General features: G+C 34.7%; 2 protein-coding genes across 2 annotated transcripts; one reads left to right on the top strand and one right to left on the bottom strand.

Annotated features, from left to right (window-relative positions):
• Nucleotides 1-790: 790 nt before the first annotated feature.
• Nucleotides 791-21,025, bottom strand: LOC149423314 (phenoloxidase subunit 2-like). Its single transcript, XM_089632666.1, has 13 exons — nt 20,892-21,025; nt 18,906-19,025; nt 15,798-15,990; nt 14,576-14,684; nt 13,667-13,787; nt 12,930-13,141; nt 11,688-11,940; nt 11,196-11,348; nt 9,729-9,863; nt 7,712-7,893; nt 5,938-6,080; nt 4,863-5,083; nt 791-3,794 (listed from the first exon to the last, which is right to left on the bottom strand). The coding sequence occupies exons 2-13, from the start codon at nt 19,014-19,016 to the stop codon at nt 3,561-3,563; spliced, it is 2,067 nt and encodes a 688-aa protein (XP_089488792.1). The 5' UTR covers nt 19,017-19,025; nt 20,892-21,025; the 3' UTR covers nt 791-3,560.
• On the top strand, nt 15,086-15,658 carry LOC149423315 (uncharacterized; the record flags this gene model as incomplete). Its single annotated transcript, XM_089632999.1, has 1 exon — nt 15,086-15,658. A coding segment is annotated over one exon (573 nt), but the record flags the coding sequence as incomplete, so codon positions are not given.
• Nucleotides 21,026-22,443: the final 1,418 nt, after the last annotated feature.

Below are 22,443 nucleotides of genomic sequence, written 5' to 3'. Positions count from 1 at the left end.
TTTAAAATTTGCTTGAAATGGCTTTAGCCGTGTTCGGTGACCAAATCTGAATAGCCAGGAACTTTCCCACCTTCCTCTTCCCCATATCCTTCAATATATCCCAATTGGAGATGCCATAATCTCACTGACTCCAGACAATTGGGAGCAGTTGGGATTCAACTATTTTTTTTTCAATTATCAATTTGACAGTCAATCAAGTGTGACGGAGTTTGAAAAACCATTAGCCTGGTTTTTTAAGGGAACCCTTGCTATGCTCTTTTATTGATGGCGCTAATTGAATTATTTTAGGAAAAAAACGCAATTTTACAAGTTATGCTTCAAAATAATAAGACGAATCATTAGTTTGCGAGTGTACATACACGATATGAATATAATAATATAGAATAGAATAACTTGGAAAAAGTGTTTTTTTTCCTGAAATAATTATTTTGAAGAGATTCTTAATAAATTAGCAAAAGTCTATTTTCTCGGTGTATATAATTTTTTTGTAATTATATAAACACCTTATACCTTATTGCCACAACCCACAATATTGCTGAACTATAAGGTATAAAATACCTGTATGTTATATATAATGTTGTAACAATATGGTTTGATTGCAATTTAAAAATATGTATTTTATATATAATAATGTGTATGTTAATAATAAAATACCAATTATTTACTTCTGTTCTTCTTATGAAAAAAATGCCAATGTTTTGTTTATGCTTTTATTATATCCGTAAATAAAATAAAATTTTACAATATTTGAATTACAAACAAATCTCTTAAAACGAAAACTTTTCTCAGAACTATGCTATATATTAACAATATGTACAAAGGTTGTAATTACGACAATAAGACTAGATAATAAAATAAATATGCTTATTTTAATACATTTTTACAAAACATGTTAAATCCTTAATATTATTTTATATACTTTAAAAAAATCCTTACCGTTGAAGAAAATAAAATGAGTAACCTATCAAAGAAAATCGTTTTCTGTCTATGGTGAAAATAAATCGGTTTCTATCTGTGGTGAAAAAAGATCGCTTTTTTCTATGGTGAAAGTAAATCTTTTCCTCTTTATGGTGAAAGAAGATCGGTTTTTATCTATGGTGAAAGTAAATCTTTTTCTCTTTATGGTGAAAGAATATCGGTTTTTATCTATGGTGAAAGTAAATTGGTTTTTATTTATTGTGAAAGAATGTCCGAAGAATAAAATGATGATTGAATCATTTTTTGTGTACAGACGAAGAACTGCATTTTTTTAAGCAAGAAAAAAAATTCTTTCTTCCCAAGAAGAAATACAATTTCCATTTAGAATATGTTATTATATTAAATTTATTACTGTAGTTAGTTAAAGAAATTATGTATTCCTGTGTTGTGCGAAGAAAATCAGATTTCTGTGTATATAGTGTAATAGAGAATTGTAACTATCCATGTATGTGTACTAAGCTCGACCTTGACTGGACAGAGCATTGATTTTAAACCGATAAAATTTGGGAAGTGAAGCCAGAACAAAGACTCTCAATGCAGTCGAAGATTTTATACCTGACCCCTCAAATGTCAAGTGGTTTCTTTAGTTCGGGATTTACGGGACCTCTTAAACCGAGAATATCTACCTAGAAAACAGATAAGCTATATTTTATTTTAAAATTTTGTTTTTGTTTCAGATGACACGCATACACTTCACTTTGACTTTGGTTCAAGATTTTGTTTATGATAGCATGCTATAAGTGAGCCCTATAGGTCTGAGACAGAGGTATGAAATCGTTGGATCACGAAACAATAGAAGAAATTGTAATTTTTTTTAATTTGTTGGATTTTATTTAGGTATTAGAGCCAGGAAAGAGTCTAACAGGGTCGAGAAGATGCACTAAGTGGCATGAATCGCTAAGAAGTGACTAGAGAGACTAAAATAGATTAGGAGAGATGAGGTGATTTTGCACAAGAGCGGCGCTGTAAAAATCGTCCATATATTATTATTATTTTTATTATTATTGATAGAGACTAGATATTATGGACTCGCCGAACGGCACAGCGGTGCTGCCAAGGTCTGTTATCTATGTGAGAATATTATGTCAGCACTCTTTATTAGCAGCAGACACATACCTGAACGGATGACGAACCTCGTGCTGGCACTGTTGGTGGACGCGGTAGTCACTCTCGCTGGAGCAGCTGGTCCAGTTTCTTCACCACCTAGGATTCTTGCTGCAGAGTCTCCATCTTCTATCTTCGTCGAACATTACAGTGGTGCTGCCGAGGTCTATTATCTATTGACTCTCTCGCTGCAGCAGCTGGTCCAGTTTCTTTACCACCTAGGATTCTTGCTGCAGAGTCTTCATCTTCTATCTTCATGTCACCTGTTCCTGTTCTTCATTTTACTTTACTCAACTTCACTTTATTTTGGTAATATTTATATTTTTTGTAATACCTGCATCAATTGTAAAGCGACCCTGAGGTGATAACTCACAAAAGCGGCGCTATAAAAATTGTCCAATATTATTTTTATTATTATTCGATTTTGTATAAATAACTTTGAAGTCAAATCTTGGGCAGAGGGACTGGCAGCCATATAACATGACAAACTTTAACGATTACAGTAAATTGGCCAGAGCCTTTTAGATTCATTTCACCCGTGAAAGTGGGAATAGAGTATTGGGCGCAATAAGTTAAGTTAAGAAATCTGTATGGCTTTAATGATTGAGTGTGAGAGCTTAGGATTCTTAACTCTCTCTCTGATTGGAGAAAGAAAGAAGACGAAAAATTGTTATGTGAAATTCTGGCCAATAATGGAATAACTACAGAACTTGAAATAACTTTTACAAAACTTGAATAATAACTTTTTAATTTGATGAATAATTTTTCAAGTTCGGAGAAAATCTGACACTAAAACTAAATTATTCTAATGATTTCACAGAGTATAGTATCAAATCAAGAGTTTGGTTTATTCCAGTGATGAAATCAGTAGTAGGTATCTATTAGTTTTAATCAAGAGTTTGGCTTATTCCAATGATGAAAGCAGTAGAATCTATTAGTTTCATTCAAAAGTTTGGCATATTCCAGTGATGAAAGCAGTAGAATTTATTTATTTCAATAAAAAATTTGGCTTATTCCAATGATGTAAGCAGTAGAATCTATTAGTTCAAATAGCCGAATTGGGGTGTGTGAATCAATTACGAGTTCTGGATATAAAGTATTTAACTCCTACATAGAAAAAATGTTAATGTCGTAGAACCAGATAGAGCTTGGGTAATTCTGGAAAGCAGTAGAATCGATGGATATAAATGTATCAATCGGTAGTCTTTTTTAAAAGGCTAAAATTCAAAACCTTTCTCAAAAGTAGCAATTTATGTCAAGAGTTTATTAACTTCCAGTTATATATAAGAAGCAGATTCGATGGATATAAATTGTCCGATTAGAGAATGCAGAGCAATTGAAAGAGTTTAAAAAATGTTATTATCATACCAAAGAGTAGAAGCCATTCAAAAGTAAGGTTATGAAGTGTCTAATTATTTGCAGATTTAAACTTAGTAAGGTTGTGATTGTGCAGTGATTTAAGAAGTGGATCAACGAATTTATGCGCCTGGTTGGGGGTTCTTTGGATTGATCTCGGTGACGTCCGTGAACTTGATGGTGATGTCCTGCACCTTCATGTTGGGCTGCAGGAACTCAGCAAGGGTAGGAGTAGCCCTCTCTGGGGGCCTGTCGAAGGGATAACCCATGGCCCGCTTGTCAGGGTACAACTTGTCTTTGATGCCACTGAAGCTGGACGCATCTGCACAGGACTTTTCATCAATGGTCTGATCCACCTGTTATGTTAAAAAAAAGATTTTATATTAAAATATAACTGGAGGAGTGCTGGATATGAACTATAGGCGGAAAACGCCTTACCAGGACAGACAATCTTTTATTTATTATTGCACGACAGATTATTTATTAATCCAAAATTACGGAACACAGATATCTGTACGTTTCTGGTAACTTGCTGAATTCACGGCGTCGAATACGGCAGAAATTTTGAGGCACGAATAATCCAGAGCATACCAAGAGAAGTGGGCTATCAATAAAGATAAAATGGATTTGACTAAAATTAAATTTTTTGCAAGATTTGTATATTTCCTGGTTTTCAACCTATGTGGTACATGAACTTTGGGTAAGTTTTATCTATGCAAACACACATATATGTGCGTACCTGCAGATTTCTAATTGCAATAACGTAGATATACTTGTGTGGCACCTACATACATATTGAAAAATAAACTAATAGAGTTATTAAAGACATGAAAGAGTTACTAGAGAAAGTAAAAAGTTAAGACAGAGTTACTGTAGAGTTAAAAAATATTGTTTCAACTTATTAATTGATGAATTTATTTATTTAGATGCGGAGTCCATACACCACCTGCTTGATTCTTAAAATTATGTTGAGCATGGTTATCATTGCGTCTGGATTATGATCCAGTTTGGGAGCGTAGGTTAAGATCCTACCGGCTCTGCCAGTTTGTTGTAACTCCCGATATAACTCTTAAATAAATAAAATAAAAACTCCGGGATCAAACAATACACTATAGACGTATATTGTGATAGATTATAATTGAGCTTGGACAGCCATTAGACCAGTGTCCTTAATTTGCAGGCGGTAGCAATAATGTTGACTCTGATCTTGGTAACACTGGTATTTATCTATCCCTGAATGTCTGTATTATAGACAGTTCTACTTTACTGCTAAAAGTGCAATTTGTGAATAGAACCTCAAGCTAACATACTTAAGCTATCAAGAGCATACTCAGCAAATCTGACCATTCTGATGGCGCTTCTAATTTCGATTGCAATTTTAGGCAGTCCAGTTAGGATATTATAGGCATGATGAGGTTGCTTACCTTGTCCTTATCGTAGTTGGAGACCATGCAGAATAGCTGGTATGCGGAGCCATTTCCTTCGGTACCCTTGGGAATCAGCATGTGCTGTGGCCAACCGCAGCCGCAGAAGTTAAAGTCTCCGCTGTTGGTGCCGGCGGGGATGTCACGGAAAGTCCTCTCAAAGGGGATGGTCACCGAGGAGTCGTCGGAGCGACGGGTCAAGTTATTCACACCGGATTTTACTGTAGAAAGCATTAAATTATTAATCTTATTTAAATTTCCAGTCAAATAGTCCAACTTCACTGATTCTTCAAAAACAACTAAAACTATAATAATAATATTTTAATAACTACGTTCTGTGAACACTGGCAGAAATACTGTAATAATTTTCTCTTATTTAACGAATCAAAATCAAAATTTCCTCTAAAATTGTAAGTAATACATAGCTACGTAATTATAGGCCGTAATATATTTTAAATAACATTTTAAGGAATTACAAACAATTTGTAAAAGATAATATTTGTCCAAAGAAATGTCACTATCTCAATGACAATTCTTTTTTCAGTCTCCTCAGGTATAAATGTCCAAACAAATACGACGATTTCACGTTTAAAAAAAGAATCTTTACTGAACCACAATCAAAATAAACCAACAGATTTTCGAAAATGGAAACAGAACGCTCAATCAAATTTCCAGATATACGGAATGCCAAACGGTCGAGTTTAAATAGGACTTCGCTACGCTCAGACATTTATGAATTTGATTTTTTTTTTCAAAGCGGAGACGGTTTACACGTAGTTCCCGTGAGCACCTAGGCCATAGGCCCATTGTGCTATCTCCCATTTTACCTCAATCCTTTAACAACAACCCAGTCCCTTTAATAAAGTTCACCAGGGTTGTCGTTGGGTATGTGGCTATATCTTCTGGTTCTACTGTGTGTCTCCCCAGGTATCTGAGCCTAGTTCCCACCAGGGCAGGACATTGGTACCATAGGTGAATTGGAGTCTCTTCATCCTCTTCACATTTCCTGCATCTATTGGTGTTTTCCACTCCCAATATCCGCATGTGTCATTATTAATATAAGATCACTACTTACAATTAGTTACGTAACGGTCTAGTTCAACCATCATCAACCTTTGGTCAGTTAAGAGCCAGGGCAGACCCCTCTCGTCAAACTTGGGTGCAATAAATATGCGCACCGTTCCTCTCTTCGCTGGACCTCCGTTAGTTACCTGAATGCTGGGACGTAAATACACATTTATAATATAGTTAATTATGATGTAGTATTTGTAAAAGATGACTTATCTAAGAAAATGTGAAGGTTGTAATGAAACAACCCTTTTGGCAAGCGAAAACCACTTTAGCCAAAACCGTACGCCACATTTAATTATGACTTCCATGTGGACTATGGAACTGTGTGTAGTTATAATAGATGTATTTAAATTTTATATACATCCTGCAAATGTAAAATTAAATGGTTATGTACTTTTTATTGCAAACACTAGCACAGAAATATTTGTTTCAGTTGTTTTGGACAATTTGAACAATTCTTCAAATTTCAAAGTTAATTTTCAAGTTCTGAGAAAGTTCTTTTCAAATTCTGTCATTATTTCAGTTATGTCAAGTAGCTGGCCTATTATGGTGGAATATATCCTTTCTATGCTGTTCACATTTGTCACATCGAATCCTTACAACATTGCTTCCTACGAGCAATTGCTTGGAACAATTGAAATTGAACAAACTTAAAACATTTCTTCTTTAGAAAAGATCTGATTTTCGTATTCAAAATTATCAACAGTATTACTGACACACCTGCTTTGTTGCAACACATCCAGTTCAACATCCCTTCCCATAGACTCCGAAATAATGAATTGCTGTTCCTCAGTTAACATTCCACTAATTATAGTTTCCATTCTCCTTTGTCCAGAATGTCGAGATTTGTCAACTCATCGTCAAGTGAAAGCATTGAATTTTTTGGTGTAAGCCTAAATGAATTTCGACAGTCGATACGTAATGTGTAATTTTTAAAGCCCTTTAAACCTTTTTCATGTATTGTAATTTTTATTGTCTTGTAACACTTGTAATTGTTTTTCATCTGTACTTTTTATGTTATATGTATATTTTCATTGCTCATCATTTATATATGCTCTCCTTTCAAAAATTATTATATTGTTAATGGACTATTTTTCCGTAAAAATAAAATATCAGAACTTGAATAGTACATTTTCAGAACCCGACAGTTAACTTTGAAATTTGATAAATCTTTCAAATTCTATGAAACAACCCATCCTTAGAGTCCAGACGGTTTGAGCACAACTTAAATATTTTACGATTCTTAAAGTCTGAAGGGTTTGAACACCACTGCCTGTGGTTTTATTTCAAGATCATTGTATTGTGGTTGGAGGGACAGGAGAAAATAATAAAATTGAAGAAGTAGATAATACTAAAAAATCTAAACGAAACATGAAACAGAATTGAGACACAGAAAACAAAATCGAACCGAGGAACTCTTGTCTTGCAAGGACAGCGGTTTAACCACTCGACTATTGGGACCTAGTTATTTAATATCATATTTAAAATTCAGAATCTACAATATTATCTTGCAAATAATTTTTTCGCAAATTTTTGGCAGCTACCTTTTGGAATGATCACAATTTTTTATTGAATTGGTTTGTAACTTATAACCAAGATAGTGCCTCGGATAAATATATCCGATTTTTATTTATATGGAATACTTATATATCTTCTTCAATGATATATTACATTCATTGAAGAAGATATATAAGTATTCCATATAAATAAATTCGAAAGATTCATATAGAAAAGTTTGGGAACCAAAACGATCGCGATCAATATAACGTAGAACTCACTTGTAAGTAAAGGGACGATGGTTAAGATGCGTGAAGCGAACCAGCACGGCACCATCTCTGGGGGCGAAGTCCAGTCCACGGGACAAGTCAACGTCGCTCTGCATCCAGAAGGTGTTCAGCTGGTTGGTGCCCAGCTCATCCGTCACGCCGACCGAGTTGACGGTGATGTTGGGGTTGATCAGCTAAGTGGATGTAAATGGTAAAATCTGTATTCAACAGTAAACACGTCACGTTACTAAAAATGGCAGATTGACTGTTCAAAGTTATACTGCCTTGAACATTATCTTAATCCATCGTTTTGATATTAATATCTCTGGTTACGCCATTACGCATTATACATTAATTTACACACACACACACATCTCATCCACACATATGTACATACATGTGACCACTGTACTGAGATAATATTGTTGTTCCTTGTCCTACCTTCCTCTATTCCAATCCATCATATCATAGCTTATAATAATATCATAGCTCAAACCACTCGCTCAAACATATTTATGAACTGCTTTACCTACATTCATTTTACATCCGCGCACGTCTCGTGCAAAATCGCTTTGTGTTCAGTGCCACCGCTGCGATACCTGAGGAGGATAGACAGGAAGAAAACGAGTGCCTTTTGCCTAATGGTGAGTCCTTACTTATCCATATAACATATTTTTGTCTTACGTGCAGTGGTAATTACAGGTCCTTCGACAAATATTTTTTACACTGCAATCACTGTATTTCAAGACAATATAACTCCAAACGGGCAGACATTTGACCTTACTGTAATAGATCTCTTGTTTCACAAAAACAACAAAGATTACAGTGGTTTATCAACTCTTACTACGGACAGCCAAACCCACAAATGTGTCCATTCTGTAAAAGCTATGCCAAGCGCTTCTGTCTACAACGTGTTTTAAGATTTTTTGGATACGTTGAAACCCCAACTTGAAGAACCTCATCGTCACTGGCGGTATTAGGCAGGAGAACCAGATGTAGGTTACCAATGCACTGGAGTTACCAAGTATCAGTCCAGAGATGGATTGTGACTAAAATTGCCAGCAGTGCATTTCGTTTTTAAAATTTACCTAATGTGTAATATCGGTGTAGCAAAGTAAGATAAGGAAACTGCAATTGACTGCATTTGACCGGTCAGTAGCTGATTTGGCAACGCGTTTGGGTCTCACCCAGGCGGAGAGTGTGTTCAATTCATCGGCTGGCTAAGTCCTAAATCACAATACAAGCAACATTTTCGACTTATTGTAGTGGTAGTAGGAGATTTTCAAGCGTTCACAATATAATTTCAAGAATAAAAGACACGCAATTCTTCGCTTAAAATTTCGCTAAGCCGTTTAAATTTACCGCACACGAGTGCCAATGTGTAAATGTTGCAGTGCTAACATTGTAAATTAGTATGCCTAAACGAATCCATTACAGGCGGATTGGATAGCAGATGATCACATTTGTGCAAAATTCACTTGCCTTCAAGACACTTCGCGCATTCGTCGATAGTGTACGGAATGAGTTATGTAGCTCCAGCACGTGATTTGCCGTAAGGAACGTAATCTGTATCGCTCCGAAGGAAGATAGAACGAAGATTTGAGAAACAAAGAAAACGCACGATTCGTTTGCGCTTGCGTGGGAGTCTTGTACTAGAATAAAGCTCAAATTTCTGATGGCGTGAATTATGACTGGACTGTACATTCGTATATTAATGACTGGTACACAGAAAAAAAGCAGTGCAATGCACAGATGCACATATTAAAGAACTACCTATGAGTATCACTAGCGTCCAGAACATCGATGTCCTTAGCTCTCCACGCAGCGCACAACCGTGAGGAGTAGAAGAGTCTTGTTCATCAGGGAAATTGGAGTTGAAGTCATGATTGGAAAGTCATGATGAGAGGAAATGACGAAGAAGTAGATGTTAAAATGTCTCAATAGTATTGAGTCATGCCATTGCCAAACATTTTCGAAAATTACCCTTAGCCTTAGTCTTAGCACATTAAAGTAAACAATGTATATTTACCATTGCTCTTGTGTAGGTATTGGTGTACCTTGAACCCTTGAACTTCTGGAAGAGGGAGTCGATCTGGGAGTGCCAGCGGTAGAAGAAGGGATCGCGCATTGTGATTGCTTCATCAGCCATAACGCCATTGGTTTCCTTAAAGCAGAATACGTCATATTATCACTAGGAGATTTTTCACAATTTCCTTCTCTAAAAAAGTAACAAAATAGTTAATCACAAAATTATAAAAGCTGCGGCAAAACAGACAGTGCTGTTTTGAAGTGCTACTAAAAAAATACGCAACTTACAGAAATGGGGCTAATTTTATTTTATTTGGTACATAATTCCGTTTTATGTATCAAATGCTGAAGATGATACGTTGAAGAAGGCGATTTCTGAAGTTTTCGCCTGCATTTTGACACTTATCGATGGGTATAGCGGTGATGTCCTCCTTAATTCAATCTTTCAGTTCTTCCAAGATTTTCCTTCAGGTCGCAAGTCACAGAAGTCAGAAGTCGCAAATTGCAGCCGGAAGAAATCAGCAGAATTGCAGCTGGGTGGCGACGAAAGAACGGCCATTTTCAAAAAAAGTGCGGACGGCGAAGCCCCGGACCAGAGCTCTGGATCAAACCATGGTAACAATTGAAAACGACACGATTTTCCCGATACAATGAGACCCCTCCCAGGTTCCTACGCACACCACATGTACCAGCTCTTCAAAACTGCACTGTCTGTTTTATAATGGACACTTGAACACCTGGCTACAGGTTATTCTAGTTCAGTGGTCCCAGTTAGTTATTCCTGAGTATCCCTTCGAGAAAGTGCCCAAACTCGCGTACCCCTTGTAGCCAAAATGTCCGCACAGTCCGTACCGTATAGTGTCCATACAGTGCGTGCATGAACTCTAATTGGGAACCTCTGTTTTGGTTCATTACAAAGCTAAAGAAAAAAAAATTTTATTACATTCCACCAGACCAAAAAAATTTGGCTTAAGGTTTTTATTTTGTACTTACGCAGACCAGTGACAAATAACTGTTAATAAATAAATAAAAATTAAATACGAGTTAAAAATATTCAAAATTTAAACCCATATTTTTTTACAACGCACCGCCGAGAATCAAATCCCGATCAACTCATTGGAAAGCAACTATGCTGATCATTACACCACAAAGTATTGGAAAAACGGCGGCATATATGTATTGTACGCGTATCTACTGAAAATAGTAAGAATTATTAATAATTATTTCGGTTTTTTTTTATTTGTGTGCATCGCGTTGAAATTTAATATTATGAAGGGTTGACTTTTTATCATCAGTTTTTTTGATATTTAGGAGATGTTAGGAGTTTTAAAAAACTTAAATAATACTTTTTTTTTAAAACTTTTAGAAAACTTTAAATGGAAATAAATAAATTAAAATGAATTTCAACGAATTTTTTTCAATAATAATTATTGATAAACTAAGGGTTACGTGATTTGACTGAACTCACCAAGTATTGATGATTGGGATCGTGGACATACGCAGTGAAAAGATGTCCAGTGTTGTGTATGCGCCCATAGAAATCCCGATTAGGGCTAAGAATGCTGGATTCTATCATGTTGCCCAGAATGTCAATGGTCAGGGGGTCCGTAGTACCATCCGGCTGGAAACAAACAATAAAGATAAGTAACCGAGTGAAAAAATACAAGCATTTTTCGCTTGTTATATGGTAGTAGGAATAACTAAAATTACAATATAGGCAGAGCCCGCCCCGAGCCAAATGGCGGCTGGCGTGAGTAAAATATTCGCGCCCATTGTTAAAACCAGTAGAAGTCTAGGTCAGGCAGATCACTGTAAATAATAATTTTGATAGGATTATTTGTATTTTTGTGTCGCGCCGAAATAATCTCAAGTGCTGTGTGTTATGCTACCAATCAATCGTAAACGGCTTTCCGCAGCGTTATGTGCATCGTTGCAGTGGTTGATTTATTTAAATGTTTACCTTCTGATAGGTCCCAGAGCTGATGGCGTCGTTGACCCTCGATAGCCAGATCTCCATTTCTGTCACGGTGATTTTGATGGCGTCAGCCTCGCGGTCTAGGTCCTGCCAGGAAACGTTAGGCTGGCGGGGCGTGAAAGCGCGCCGGCTGGACATGCTGTCCAGCTTCGGGTAATAGCCCTCCTCGATGGGGGAACGGAAGTCGTTGAAGCGTTTCACGCGTTGCAGGGCGTTGCAGAGACGTTCGTTGTTGTACCTGGAACAAATTAAAGAAAAATTGGAAATAATGTAGAGTAAAACAAGATTTAACGTTTCGCCAAAGCTTTTCTCTTTCCAGTAGCATTAGAGAGATTTGACGGAGCGCGTACCATATGAATTTTTGGCACACGATAAAGGATTTTAACCAGCAAAAGCATGCACCAGCATGCTGATGAAGTAAAAATATAGATATCGTTTGATTATTCGTTTCTTTTTAGCCAAAAATAAAAATATATAATTTGCCTTCAAACGTCGCCACTGATTACAGGTTGGCGCGTAATGTAACGTTGCACTATGTCTCGTTCCAGCAGTGTCGTAATGGTACTTATTATGCTATTAAGCTCAAATAGTTTTTGGGGTTGGCCTATATCACCATATCGCTCGCCATACAATCTGAAACAGACCTGTCACACCAGACAGAGATGATTTGTTATCGTGGCGATGATGATATGGCGTGATCTGCTAACCAGGCGATGTTTTAAAATGATGCGATGATTATGTGATGGTCAGATAAATTTGGAATAGCTTCGTGTGACACCAAATCATAATTTTTATGTGTCACGCACCAAAAACGCTTGACGCGTGTAGAGTTGCCTGATACAGGCATAAGACAACACGGATCACGTACAGCGTGATCCGTTGCGACGTGTAACAGTGTGATCAGTGGCGAGGTGTGGTAGAAAAATATTATATTTTGATTTTATTTGAAAAATATATCATCGGACTCAAAATGACATCCGCATTTTTACTCCAAATATGCTCATGGATAAAATCTTTCAGTATGTAATTTTACTTTTTAACAACTTCTTAACTTTAAAAACGAACTACTCATATAAAATTACAAGTTGAAAATAAATAATTTATTTTATAAATGGACTGGAGTTCCTTATTAGTTCAGAATGTTGAAGTCGGATTTAGACGCTACAGAGTGTGTATTTGAGTGCTGACCATTAATGTGTCGATGTATGTCCGGAAAATTAACGTTACCTGGCTATGATTTGCTGGTGCATATAGAAGAACAGTTCCCCCCTCCTGTCCTTGTCCACGATGGCCCTGTTGCCAGCAGGTGCATCAAAGGGGTACACCAAATGCCAGTGCCAGTGGTGAAGGTTGACCCCTACATCCTCGCGAAAGTAAAACAAGCGGTGTTCCACTTCCAGATCAGAGGCGGTAAAGTCCTTGGGGATGACGATGGGCGTCTGGAAGAAGAAGGAAGACCTTGAAATTCAGTAGTAATCACGTACTACTTGTTCTGGTAGCGATAAGATTGAAATCGCCTCTTCACGCCAACTGGCTGTCTCTAAATATGTAAAAAATCATGGCCACATCTTTCTTCATATCTTTTAATACGGGTTGTTGGGAATGTACCTGAGTCTTCGTTTAACCAGTGATTCCTGACATTATTTTCAATTAAAAATACAAATGATATTTTGGTCGCCGGTGATATTTTTGATCTGACCTTCAAACAAGAAGGTCACTGTCTACATGAGATATCGAAAAACCGCCCCATTCCGTTTTCCAACCCCTTAAAATAAATTAATATTTCGACATCAGAGCAAGACCTTATTACCTGAAAAGAGTAACAACGTGACCGTTATGCTTAATTGTAATTCAATCAAAAGCTAAAACACACTGAGAAACGGCGTTTAACGGGGACTTTTCAAATATCAAAAAAAATAGTGATCGACCTTTACGTTCAACTGTGACTAGAAGTATTAACTCACCCTTAGGGGCGCGGGAAGAGTTCTACTAATTTCTCTGGCTTCCTGAAACACGGAGGAGTCACAAAACTCTGCTGGGAAGGATTCCATAAAGTTGTTCGGTGGAATGTCCTTGGTGTCTGGTCTATAATGGTCAAGAATGCATACATTAATTTTAACAAGTTCTTTATAAAACCACTTTATTTGGTTTACACACGTCGATTGGTTTTGGTTGATTCTTCACCAGGAATCAGGATAATAAATAATTAAACTAATCTTTTTAGCAAAAGTACAGGAGATCAGGTAAACTAAATTGCGTTTAATAAAAATACAGGAGATCAAGTAAAACATAATTAATAAAATAGAGAGAATACTCCTAAATAATTAAGAAGCATTGGAAATATCAAAATCTATGAAAAATAAAAATAATTGCCAAATTTTAAGTTACAGTTACAGCCAGTTACAAAAAAGTAACAGACTTCAGATATATTTCTTACTTTTTAAACATTTTTAAATACATCTATTTGAAAATCACTTTTCGTGAATGAATGAATGAATGAATGCAAATCTTGAAAGCGGAAACTAACCCACTTCCCGGCATCCAATCGAGCTAAAATTGTCGATGACAATGTATTCTATCTACTTTTAGTGGCAATCACGTACACACACGCACGTTAATACGCATTTCTTTGATTACAACATCACAATATATACGAAATAAATATCGGTGCTACCCGATTGGATTTGGTGAGGTTATAGATTTGTCAACTAGAGTTCTTGGGTAGGAAGGTTCAATCCTTAAGCAAACCAAGTTTTAAAGAACGTTTTTTTAATAACGGGAGTTGAAGTCTTTGTATGTGGATACTACTGGATTCTGGACGGTCCACAGACCAACCTATATACATATTTTATTTTGAGAATATTTTTCAATACCTGTGCAACAAAGCCACAGAGAGACAATAGTTGAAGAGCTTCGGGTTGACCCTGTCCTTGACCTTCGCGCAAACGGACAGGAATGTTTGTAAATCCCCCTCGGCTGGCTCTAAAACATATTAATTTAAAAAACATTAGATTCATACGACTGCGATGAGATGATTTATATTTTAATTTATTTTTTTTCAAAATTTCCAAATATTTGTTTGTGAACCTATTGATTTTAAGACAATACCCATTTGAAAACGACTCCTTAAAAAGATATAAGAGGGTGAAAGAGGAAACTCTCCAATAAAATTTAATACATTGAAGAGATCTGTACAGAGAAAAACCCATAATCTTAGAGGTAAACCATTATTTTTGTGGGGGTGGCTTACAAAGAACTTTATGCTTTTTTATTTAACAAAAGAGAATAGAAAGGAAGAAAATAAGAAAGGAAGAAAGGAAAGGAATAAAGGGACAAAGGAACAAAGGAAGGAAAGAAGGAAAGAAGGTACGAAGGAATGAAGGAAAGAAGGAAAGAAGGAAAGAAGGAAAGAAGGAAAGAAGGAAAGAAGGAAAGAAGGAAAGAAGGAAAGAAGGAAAGAAGGAAAGAAGGAAAGAAGGAAAGAAGGAAAGAAGGAAAGAAGGAAAGAAGGAAAGAAGGAAAGAAGGAAAGAAGGAAAGAAGGAAAGAAGGAAAGAAGGAAAGAAGGAAAGAAGGAAAGAAGGAAAGAAGGAAAGAAGGAAAGAAGGAAAGAAGGAAAGAAGGAAAGAAGGAAAGAAGGAAAGAAGGAAAGAAGGAAAGAAGGAAAGAAGGAAAGAAGGAAAGAAGGAAAGAAGGAAAGAAGGAAAGAAGGAAAGAAGGAAAGGAGGAAAGGAGGAAAGGAGGAAAGGAGGAAAGAAGGAAAGAAGGAAAGAAGGAAAGAAGGAAAGAAGGAAAGAAGGAAAGAAGGAAAGAAGGAAAGAAGGAAAGAAGGAAAGAAGGAAAGAAGGAAAGAAGGAAAGAAGGAAAGAAGGAAAGAAGGTAAGAAGGAAAGAAGGAAAGAAGGAAAGAAAGAAAGAAGGAAAGAAGGAAAGAATGAAAAAGGGAATGAAGGAATGAAGGAAAGTAGGAAGGAAGAAAAGAATGAAAAAAGGAAAGAATGAAAGACGGAAAGAAGGGAAGAAGTAAAGAAGGAAAGAAATAGTATAAACCTTCTAACTTAAAAGCTAAAATTATAATAATTAGTGTAAATACTAACCCATCATGATTTCAAGGAGCGCATTTGCGTACAACTGATGCGAGGGGATGAACAGCGAGAAGTCGGAGTTCCTGGCAAGCGCTCCTGCCACGGAGAGGTCCGGCAGGGGCACGTCGGACAGCGAGATCTTGTTGTTGGAATCCTCTCCGAACCGGTTGCTCAACTCGATGCCGAGAGAGGAGTAACGGTCGGTCTGAAATCAATCTATTATTTGAGTTTAACTAGAGCAGACCTGTGAATAACCACGGGATAGTAGTAGAGGCGCTATTGCTTACGGATATATCGTCAAAACATGTTCCACTTGTGCAGGTCTGCCCTGTCTGTGCAGGTGAAACAAATATTTACAAAAAAAATCTTATTTGAATTAAGAGGTTTTCGCAAAGCGAAATATCTCGTACACATTAATTCTTAAATAAAAGAACTTTATTTTAATAAAATAAAAATAAATGTTTGCAGTACCTCCTAAGTTCCTACCAACTACTGATAAATATCATTGAATATGTCATTGAAGTTATTCCAATAAAAATTATCAAATATATATTTTTTAAATTATACCTACCCTTGATACGTACATTAAAATAATATTATACAACTTAATGCCTACCCTTGATAAGTACATACAAATAATAATTTAAAACGTAATACCTATCCTTGATACGTATATACAAAAAATATTTTAAAACATAATACCTACCTTGATACGTACATACAAAAATACATAAATAATAACTATGCAAAAGATATGGTAGGGATTTTTACTACCGCCAGGCGCTTAGTGCCGGCCCTGCACTTGTAAATAGTGTAAATTAAACTGTTATTATAAAACATTGAATCTCAGATATAATTTTATTGACACCCTGTAGTGTATAACGTGGTGCTCAAATTAATACGCACCAAATTGTTTCTACTATTATTTATTCTGTTCACTGAACCAGATGCTTCTATTTTTAATGAAGAGAATGATTTTAATTTCTTTCTCCTGTATTTATTTACAGCATTTATAAAATTCTATCTAACTGAAAAACAAATACTTATAATGACATAATTAATATTAAGACATTGATAATAATAATCATATCTTAAAGCGCTCGGTTAATCCCAAAAATATTTGTGGTAGCTTTCTTGTAAAAATAGAACTGCGGTCAATTCTGTTATGATGATATTAAGATCATCGGAAAGAAACAAAAGGTCTTATAAGAAGGTAAGAATTAAGAAAACCGACATTGCTATTGTTAAAAAGCAAATGTTCATAAATATACATATATTATGCATACAGTGGTAAGTAGGCATGTGTCGTATATGTGTGTGAGATGGTAGTATTTTTAGGGTGATTTTACTCTTGTAGATACCCTGACGGTTGATCTCCCGACAGTTGATCCCATGACAGTGGATCCCCAGGAGACAGTTAGTCCCCCATAGAGCCGATCCTTCTGCCAGTTGATCCCTCGGACAATTAATCCTCAAAGTTCCTATCTTTCCCCTGAGGACCTACTGAGGTTTTGTCTTCAAGTTAACTATTTAGAAATATTCCCGGTTGACATTAATTGATTCGCTGTTTTTGAACGTGACCTAAAATTAAATACTCTTCCAAATTTGAATATTATATTTTATAAGACCATAAAAAAAAAATTCATAAGGAATACCGGAATTTTTTTCAACGATTGTTTGGTCGTATACTGTTTTTTTCTTGTTTAAATTACCACAAAAAACTAAACACATTTAATTATATAAAAGTATTTTAAAGTTATTCTTTGAGCATTTTTTTCGTTCCATATAAATAATCAATAAAATATTGACAAACTTTGAAAAATCTTTCGCAAACATGCAAGCAATGTCAGCCGATGACTTTTTGGAATATATAATTATTCAAATCAAAACAAATCAAATCATAAATTATTTATTGTAAAATAAAAATTACAAAAGGTGTAGCTTATGGGTAGACCCCATTTCTTCCAGCTAACCACATTTATTTAATTACAATGTTTACATAATATTATTTGTTTTATTATAATAATTACAATGTTTATACAGATAAAATAACAATATACCAAGAAAAAAAAATACAAATATACATACCAATAAAAATAGGCGTTTCATTTACGTGAGATATTCACTCAACGTGTAGTGACATTTATTAACAAGGAAAGTGTTTAGTAACGATTTAAATTTGTGTGTATCTTGTATTTGTTTAATGTTATGTGAAAGGTTGTTATATACTTTAATGGCCATGTAGTATGGTCCTTTTTGGAATATTGTTTTGTTTGCTTTGGTATTAATAAGTTTTCTGTGAGCCTTGTAGCGTATTTATGTGTTGAGTTTTTTTTGGTGGGAACTTATCTGTAGATGATCGCACTAACATGCATAACTCCATTATATATATGTTTGTGACTGTCAGAATTTTCAGATTTTTGAACATAGGTCTACATAAATCTTAACGATCAGAGTTTGTAATTTTTCTTATGCATCTCTTTTGTATGATGAAAACATCTTTAGCGTTTACCGAGTTTCCCCAAAAAATAATACCGTATTTTATTATTGTATATACATACATAACCATAGTATGCGGCTATTACTGATTCGGTGTTTAATATTTTTCTTAAGGTACCCAGAACATAAGAAAAACTACTGATTTTTGCTACAATTTTTGAGACATGTTCTTTCCAGTTTATGTTTATATCTAATTCTATTCCCAGTAGTGAACAGGTTTGGGAAGGTTCGATAATATTATTATTAATGTTTACATTTATATTGATAGGTGTAGCTTGCACTGGACAAAATTTTAAAATTTGGGTTTTGTTTGTGTTGAGTGATAGATGTTGCGTAACAGCCAGTTTGCTATTAATTGGCAAGTCTCGTTAACTTGTTTGTTAAATTTTTATTAGGAAGTGTCCGTGGTTAACTTTTAAAGGAAAAGCGTTGTGTTGCAACTTTCGAACATAGCTTAAATCACATATCTCGCGGAAATACCTAATATGAGAGATGATTTCTCATCTCTATTTGTACCGTAAATTGCTCAAAAATACTCTGCTGCTATAATTGTAAAAAAAATTCAGGATCATTTTTCTTAGGTGCACGCCACTGGTGTTCAAACTGTTTTTTTTTGCTTACCAAGAAGTTTTCAGTCACTTCGAAGACATCTTTATTGTTTCCCTTGGGCTGGAATAGTAGCTCAGAGGGCCGGTCGAATAAAAGTTGGATGCTCTTCTTTACGTCCGCCATATTGGACGCCTGTAAAAAAGAACATAAGTAATAATATGAATAAATAAAAAAAATAAAAATAAAAAGAACCTGTTAAAAATTGTTTTTTAAAACATTACATAAAATATATGTACAAACGACTAAACGGGAAAACCACCAGAGAAACATTGTATAGCGTTCAGCAATCTAAAAGTTCTCTACCTTCTCTGATGGATTTCCCGTTTACTCGTTTGTTACTACAGTAAAGCGTTAGTAAAGCGTTCAGCAATCTATAAGTTGTCTACCTATCCAAGGAGCCACGAAAACTAAAAAAAATAAAAAAATAATTTACATAATAAAAAAGCGCTCGAGGTATAAGAACAAAATTTAATCCTAAAAATTACTTTTTTAAAAATTAATTTAAAATTACTTTAAGCGTTCAGCAATCTAAAAGTTGTCTACCTATCCAAGTAGCTATGAAAACTAAAAAAAAACGTTTTTTTAATCTATATACATAATAGGAAAGCGCTAGAGGTATAAGAACAAAATTTAATCGAAAAAAATTACTTATGTTGAATATTTCAAATTTATTAAGAATTGTTTAAAATTTTTCGAAATCCGGTTAAAACGAAATAAAAAAGAATTTAAAAATTATTATAAAATAATAGCCGATGTACAAATATTATGTCCTAAAAAATCGAATCGAATCGATAGGTATATACTTGGAGAAAAATTAATTTTGCTAAGTTAGTAAGAAACTTTTCAAATTATTGGTAAACCGACCAAAAACAGGATTGCAGGCCCTAATAAACCTGACAAAATTTTAGTAAAACTCGAATAAATTAAAATGATGTCGGAACACGTGTTCATATAAAATCGCAATATTTTCCCATTTTGCATAATATATTATAATGGCAAATGCAGGTGCTCGTGCACGTGTTCCGATGTATTAGAAATTTCCAAAAAGGTTATCAGGAAACTAACTGCATCCCATTTTTAACAGGATTACCAATAATTTGAAGAGATTCTTAATAAATTAACAACACCCATTTTTCTCCGTGTATTAATATATAATAATAATAAAAATAATCTTAATATATAAAAATCACGTGTCACTGTGTTTGTACAAGCTTATCTCCAAAACCGCCCAACCGATTTTAAGGAAATTTTGTGAATATGTTTGGTTGGTTCCAACTTGAAATATAGGATAATTTTGGACCCGATAGGCGGCGCTGTTTTCGAAATTTAAAAACAATACAACAAAAATACATACGACCACAAATTTTAACTTCTCTATATAGAAGGCGATCTGTGGCAGGACAACGACTAATCTGGTTTCTAATCTTAATAAATAAAATAAAATCAGTCTGGGTTATTAGTGTCAAGAGTGTTTAGAGATGTTTAAATGGCAGAAGAAGTTGGAAACGCCCTAGGATTACTTAACGCAATATCTCTACACTGTAATGAGATACGGAGTCGATTTAATGTAGTTTTTTAACAGTAACCTTATGGTAAACAGTAGTGAATGCATTATACATTATCAATAGCGAAGCACTGTGGGAGATCCACCAGTAATAATATATATCTTTATTTGAGAAATTTTGCCACTATAACTAAGAACACATGTTAACTGTTCATAGTGTACATTTGTTTGTAAGTTGGGTAGTAAATTAAATTAACAAATGAAAATGATAATATAAAAAAGCTATAGGTACGAGTAGTATGTAACAAATAGAAAAAAATTAAGGTTCTTATAACCTGCCTCACTAGGCTATATATATAAATATATAATATTATGAAATCTGCCATTTTTAATGTGAGATTTGGAAACTGAACCCTCTAGAATCGCAAAATAAACAATGCTTCACTGATGTATATACAAATGATTCAATTTTTACGATAAAATAATTTACGCACTCAGCTTGGAAAAATCTTGCACCCAAGTTATAATTATGACAAAAATATGACTTTACAGTTCGTTGTCGCCAAAACTAGATAACCAAAAAATGACATTTCCCTTTTGAAGAAAAAAGTGCTATCGAATGTACACTTACCGGCAATTGACAACGATGACTAACTAACTGTAACCGTATTGCAAGTTTTTATATTATAGAAATTACTGCCACACCGGGTGCAAAACTCCTCACTCTGACAACAAATATACAGGGTTGGCACAAATGGGAAATCATACATGTCTGTGATATTATTATTATCAAATAATATATGTCACCAAACTATGGTAGGTACCAGTTAAATATAATTATGATTTAAAAAATCCATATTAAAAAAGCAAAACTATCTCTAAATAGTGTAAAATAAAGTCGCTTTCCGCGTCTGTCTGTTTGTGCGATTAATTCTTCAAAACTCCGCAACGGAATTCTCACCATCATTTAGAGAATTTATTTCGGAAGGTTTACATATAAAATACATGCATATTATTTATTTATTTTATTTATTTATTTATTTTGTTTATTGCAGAAACAAACAGTACATAATTACATAGATGACAATAGTTACAAAATTATAAAAGTTAGTACAATAATTGGTACCAATGACATGTTGCTGACATATATGCATATGAGGTATATTATACATTTTACGGTTAAGTTACATTTTTAAGTTAAGTTAAATTAGTGTGCTGGGGAAGGAGAGAGGTGTGTGTGAGTGTTTGTGTGTGTGTACGTGTGCATGTGTGTCTGTGTGTGGTTGTATGTGTTATGTGGGCGAATTCAGTGTGCTAAAAAAGTTTTTCTTATATAGAGGGAGAGAATCAAAAAATATATCGGTGTTTGTGCTTGTTTGAATTGAGTTGAATGTTTGAAGGATACGAGAAATAGGGGAATTGGCTGCAGCGTTTGTATTATTACTAGTTGTGTAAAAAAGGTTGGTGTGTCGAGTTCTTTTAAATGGGGTGTTAAAATTTATTTGGGATAGAAGTTCTGAGCAGTCTATTTCGTTGTGTATTATTTTATGGAGAAATGTCATGTCAGCTACCGTTCGCCTGGATTTCAGGGATTGGAGAGTGCAGATATAATTATTATATTTATAGAAAGTAGGGAAAAGTCGATGTTTTGTAATCAACTAATAAAAAAATATTTTCGGGCGCTTACATTGTTAACGCTGGCTAAACCTTATGAGATACATCAAAATAATGTACTACGGAATTGAATATCTTAAATAGGCCTACAGAAAAAATCTGTAATGGTCTATATCTTTCTCCTAAGGTCAACCCCCAGCAATACCGGGTACACTTCAGCTTGTTCTCAATAATATCAGCAAAAAAGTTTTTTTTATGTGTTTGGCTACCTTTAATTTCTTTGACATATATATTATTTAATTAATTTTTTTTGGTAAACTAATGTTTAAGACATGATTTTTTATGCATAGCACAAAGGGTAACAACTATTTTATAAGCAATAATTATTAGCCTGAAACACTCATCCACATTGAAAAATCTCCTGATAAAAGA

This window comes from Hesperophylax consimilis, chromosome 6 (genome assembly GCF_061612785.1).
Source record: "Hesperophylax consimilis isolate HC1 chromosome 6, BYU_Hcon_1.0, whole genome shotgun sequence".
In the NCBI taxonomy this organism is placed as follows: domain Eukaryota; kingdom Metazoa; phylum Arthropoda; class Insecta; order Trichoptera; family Limnephilidae; genus Hesperophylax; species Hesperophylax consimilis.
Note: the sequence above shows the minus strand (reverse complement) of the source record. Positions and strands in the feature narration are given on the sequence as shown.

Bases quoted from the DNA above. Each gene is read 5' to 3' on its own strand.
- LOC149423314 (XM_089632666.1), bottom strand. From the start codon at position 19,016: ATGGCGGACGTAAAGAAGAGCATCCAACTTTTATTCGACCGGCCCTCT. The intron at 11,349-11,687 runs GTAAACATTTAA...GTTTGTTTCCAG, and splicing joins GCTCTGGGACCTATCAGAAG to CCGGATGGTACTACGGACCC. The intron at 5,084-5,937 runs GTAAGTAGTGAT...TGCTTTCTACAG, and splicing joins AGACCGTTACGTAACTAATT to TAAAATCCGGTGTGAATAAC.